This window comes from Curcuma longa, chromosome 12 (genome assembly GCF_044706935.1).
Source record: "Curcuma longa cultivar G26 ecotype Majalengka, Jawa Barat chromosome 12, ITB_CL_G26_1.1, whole genome shotgun sequence".
Lineage (NCBI taxonomy): Eukaryota > Viridiplantae > Streptophyta > Magnoliopsida > Zingiberales > Zingiberaceae > Curcuma > Curcuma longa.
In genome coordinates, this window is record NC_133872.1 from 4716684 (window position 1) to 4721560 (window position 4877).

Below are 4877 nucleotides of genomic sequence, written 5' to 3' on the forward strand. Positions count from 1 at the left end.
TTCTATATAAAAATTCAAATCCAACTTGAGCTCATAAAATTTATAACAAATAAATTTAAATAAAAAATAAATAAACATTAATACAGTCAGGTTCAATTTACCTTAGGTGGTTTACTCGAACTGTACTGAGCTTGGTGTTAATCTGTTTCGAGCTTAAATCAGAATCTATTGGTTGGTGGATCACACCGTCAATCCGCATTTTGCTACAGACCCGATATTCCCATTTCATTACCCTAAATCGGTTTCGCAAGGCAATCTCAGCGCCGCCCCCTTCTTTTTCCTCCTTACCTTCCCGAACCCTATTCCCTTCGTTGTTCTCTGATCCTTCCACGACCAGCTTCTTGCTGTCGATCGCCAGCCTGTTGAGGCCTGCGAGTGGAGTAGGCTGAGACCGATCGAGGCGATTCTGAACGGCATAACCCTTACGATCCAAAAGCAATCCTTGGTACTCATTCTTTCTGTCTCCTATTTTTTCCTTAGTTCATGGTTTTTTTTTTTCCAATCTGAGGCATCCGAGGGAAATTGGAAATAAAACCCAGAAATGTGTGTTTTTTGACAGTCTGCGAGCTTTCTGACGGAGTGAGATGTCCCAACTTGCTAGAAGGATTGAGGATGAGTTTACCATGATTATATTTAGCCATGGAACTACAGGAAGAAAGAAGAGGAAAAAGTATTCTGCTTTTTTTGAGTACAAGTTGGCATGGGAGGTGTTGGAAAAATATTATTCGGTGAGCAAAATGTATCTTCTCATGTATATTAATTTTAGTAGTTTTTATATAAAATCTTTAATAATTTACTAGCCGCCCATTTAAATTTCACAAATATCTTGTACTAAATCATGCACTATCTTTAGTCTTGTCAACCTCAAAACCTCTTGAGTCACTTTCAACTTTGATTCACTTTTAGCACGGAGATATTGTTGGATTTAGACGCATCTAATTCACTCAAGGATTGCACTAACATGTTTCTTTCACTCTTCTAAATTTGATTATATTAAAATTTACATATTTCATATTTTTTTCAGTCATTAATATGTCTTACTTAAAATTCATTGATGCATTTAAATAATTTAGATTTACATTAAACTCGGACATTATCTACTCGATACTCTCCTTGTTAGAAAGGCAATTGCAAAGTGTAGTTATAGCAAGTATAAACATGCAATTTTGGTTTGGAACTCAAAATCGCTCCCTTCCAAATCGGGCGGAACGCAAGGATGGAAAAAAAAAAGACGTAACTATCCTTCGTCCTGCTCCTCTCCTGCGCCCCCGATGCCCCCATCAGCTCACGGAAGTCCGGCCGATGCCCCCATCGCTCCCCTCCAAGTCATCGAGCGCTACTACTCGAGGATGACCCTCGACTTCCACACCAACAAGAAGATCCTGGAGGAGGTGGCCATCATCCCCTCCAAGAGGCTCCGCAACAAGATCGCCGGGTTCAGCACCCACCTGATGCGCCGGATCCAACGCGGCATCTCCCTCAAGCTCCAGGAGGAGGAGCGCGAGCGTCGCATGGATTTCGTGCCGGACCAGTCCGCCATCAAGGTCGATCACATCGAGGTCGACAAGGAGACCCTCGACATGCTCGCGTCGCTCGGCATGCCGGACCTCCCCGGCGTCGAGAAGCAGGCGGATGCCCCTGCGCCGCCCGCCTTCCTGTCTCGCCCTGGTGGTGGCTACAAGAAATTTGGGAGTTCGTATTGGATTACTAGTATTTAAGAAAGGAAGGAAGTAAACTGTAACGTCCGTCAGGGCTCTGATAAGGGCGGGCGTTACAAAGATCAAGAGGTCTTCGGGTACAAACTTCGTCCTTCCGAAACGTCGGAAGAAAGGTATAATTTAATGTTTCCGCTTTAATTAAATTATGCTTTTATATTGGATCCTGTAAACCAAACACAAGAGCCCAACGATCTAAACGCGTTGGGCAACTTGAGATCGTTTCAGGAAAATTTTTGTTCTGCAAGAATCTACCGGAACGATTTTTCAAGACTTTCCCATCAGGAGGGATAGATCCCATCTACACACCCAGTAATCGCCTTTATAGTCCACCCAATTACGGGTGAAGTTTGACGAACCTAAAGTATACAACTCCTTATGTTGGGAACCATGGTGACTTCAGGTCCTAGGACTAATAGTCATACTAATAGCCACATGAGAAAGTATATGACACTCATATAACGATCCATGATACGTTCTCATGGCGGGTCATTCAGTATACATTCTCCAATGCATACCCATGTGTCAACTTGATATCTCATATCCATGACTTTTGAGATCAAGTCATCATGTTGACCTACATGCTAGTCTCGCCGTATTAACATTGTCCTTGAATGTTAATACTTGACTAGGAATCATTTAGAGTAGTGTTATCTATATCATCTCACTATCGATTCAACCAATTGATTGATATAGATATGAACCTTCTACTCAATGACATTATTATACTTAGTTATATGACACGAATATTAAGTAAGTATAATAACCATAATAAAATGCCTTTATAAAATGTAGAAATATGATAGATGGAGTCCATACAACAATCATCAAATGATTGGCTCTAGGGCTCTCACTAACAGTTTCAAACTAGGCTTATGCCTTTCACAATTCTGTGAGAGTAGATGGTACTGACTTAGAAGGTACCAAGTTTAGAATGTACGCTGTCGTTTCCAAAACATATCCATAAAATAAATTTGGTAATTCTGAATAACTCATCATTGATCTAACCATTTCTATAAGAGTCTTATTCTTTCGCTCTGCCACACCATTTTGTTGGGGTGTAATAGGTGTAAACAATTGGGATTGAATCCCAACCTCTGATAAGTAACTCCTACACTCTCCTAAGAGGTACTCTCCACCACGATCAGATCGTAGTGTCTTGATACTTTTACCATGACGTTTCACCACATCAGCCTTGTACTCTTTGAATTTATCAAAGCACTCAGACTTACGGTGCATCAAATAAATGTATCCATATCTTGAATAGTCGTCTATAAAAGAGACAAAATATTCGAAACCACCTCTCGCCTGGATAGTCATAGGTCCACACAAATCAGAATGAACCAACTCTAACACTTCTTTGGCTCTATACCCCTTTGCCTTAAAAGACCTCTTAGTCATTTTTCCTTCCAAGCAAGACTTGCAGGTTGAAAAATTTTCCACCACTAATGAATCCAAAGGTCCATCGACTATCAATCTTTAAATTCTACTGAAGTTAATATGACCTAACCTTAGATGCCAAAGATATATTAGGTTCATTTCCAAATGTTGCTTTCTCTTATTAGAATTAAAAGATGTGTTATTAATTTTCATTTGTTGCATCGTGGGAGTTATTGGATTAAGAGTATATAAATTGCCAACCAACGTACCAGAATAGATAATATCCCTATTTTTCTTGACAACAACTTTGTCATCAAAAGAAATAGAATATCCATCCAAAAATAATTTAGAAACTGAAATCAAATTCTTTCTAAAACATGATACGTAAAGACAATCCCTCAAAATCAAAGTTTATTCCTATCAAAAGATAAATAAACATCTCTCACTGCAATAGCCGCTACTTTTGTAGCATTGCCCATGTAGACGGTAATCTCATCTTCACGTAGTCGTCAGGTTTCCTGGAACCCCTGCAATGAATTGCAGACATGATCAGTGGCTCCCATATCTATACACCAAGTACCGGTAGATAACACCACTAAACATGTTTCAACAACTAATGAAAAAGATATACCCTTATTATTCTCCTTTCTGCAAGGACAGTCTACCTTATTTAAATGAGTCATCATCTTGAAGATATGATCCTTCACGGGTATTCCCTCAGTCATGGTGGTCGGCATTAAGTTTCTCATGGCCTCCTGCCTAGCAGCTTGATTCTGGTGTCTGAAGAGTTCTTTGAGATTGAGCATCATGTCATACTCTTCAGCAGTTAAGACAATATCCAAGTTCCATTTCTAATCAATATAATTTGCACCAGTAAGTTTATTTTTTTTAGAATAACAACAAGGGGATTGAAAGCCATAATGAAATCCTGAGAATCACAAAATAATATATCTGATTAAAAACTTTAGAATTTAAATAAATATTGATTTCTTAAAAAATATATTTTAAATTTACCAACATCTCAATACACCATGAATTTCGTATGCCATGATAGTGTGGATGTATACTAATTCAAACATTTATAAGAGGAGATTTTATCCATTAATTTTATTATCTTGTCAACCTAACTTTATGACAAATAAAATTAATAGTTGGTTTATCTTCTTCTTTTTTTTGATGAAGGTAAAAATATATCATCAAGAAATAAGCACAAGTGTACACTGGGGTAACCAATGACACTATCTCATGCCATGCCCGACGAACTGTCAGATCTGAGTAAATGTCATGGTCATAACATGTACGTGCTCTCATGTGTACCAACAATATCCATGTGTCTCTCCCACTACCTATCTAACATGCAGGTATGCTGCCCAAAATCATCTGTCATGTTGTAATCTAGAACAGTAAATGCACCATGCCGCGAGGTCAATGTTACAGGCTCGGCCAGCACCGTCCTCCATCAGCTCCGGTTGCTAGTGCATATCAACAAAATGTGCCTCCTATTATCCTGCTATAGCTCAACATCAGCAATCAGCACCAGATGCCAGCTCCACCAGCACCACTACTCTCCTCTAATGGCCGTCGGGATCCATCATCTGATTGATCTTCTGCTGTATTCCTCTCCTCTTCTTGGACGTTGTGTGGGCAATGATCCTACAAGATGACTCCACCAAAATCTCTTCTATACGATGGCAAGAACTCAAGGTAGAGGCTTCTTCTTCTTCCTCTTCCTTTTTCTTTTTCCCTTTCTTCCTTTCCTTTCCAAACCACCACCCACCAAGG

General features: G+C 39.5%; 1 protein-coding gene and 1 long non-coding RNA gene across 2 annotated transcripts; both read left to right on the forward strand.

The window, feature by feature from the left end:
* The first annotated feature begins 228 nt into the window (after window positions 1-228).
* Window positions 229-728, forward strand: LOC141842733 (uncharacterized). The gene is made up of 2 exons (XR_012602979.1): window positions 229-445; window positions 560-728. It is a non-coding gene; the product is annotated as an uncharacterized LOC141842733 (long non-coding RNA).
* A 543-nt stretch (window positions 729-1271) lies between these two features.
* LOC141842774 (small ribosomal subunit protein eS17-like) lies at window positions 1272-1718 on the forward strand. The gene has a single exon (XM_074730787.1). It carries the CDS (start codon window positions 1272-1274, stop codon window positions 1716-1718), a length of 447 nt encoding a protein of 148 aa, XP_074586888.1.
* Window positions 1719-4877: the final 3159 nt, after the last annotated feature.

What these genes read in the sequence shown, in the direction of transcription:
- LOC141842774 (XM_074730787.1), top strand. Translation starts at nt 1,272, where the DNA reads ATGCCCCCATCAGCTCACGGAAGTCCGGCCGATGCCCCCATCGCTCCC.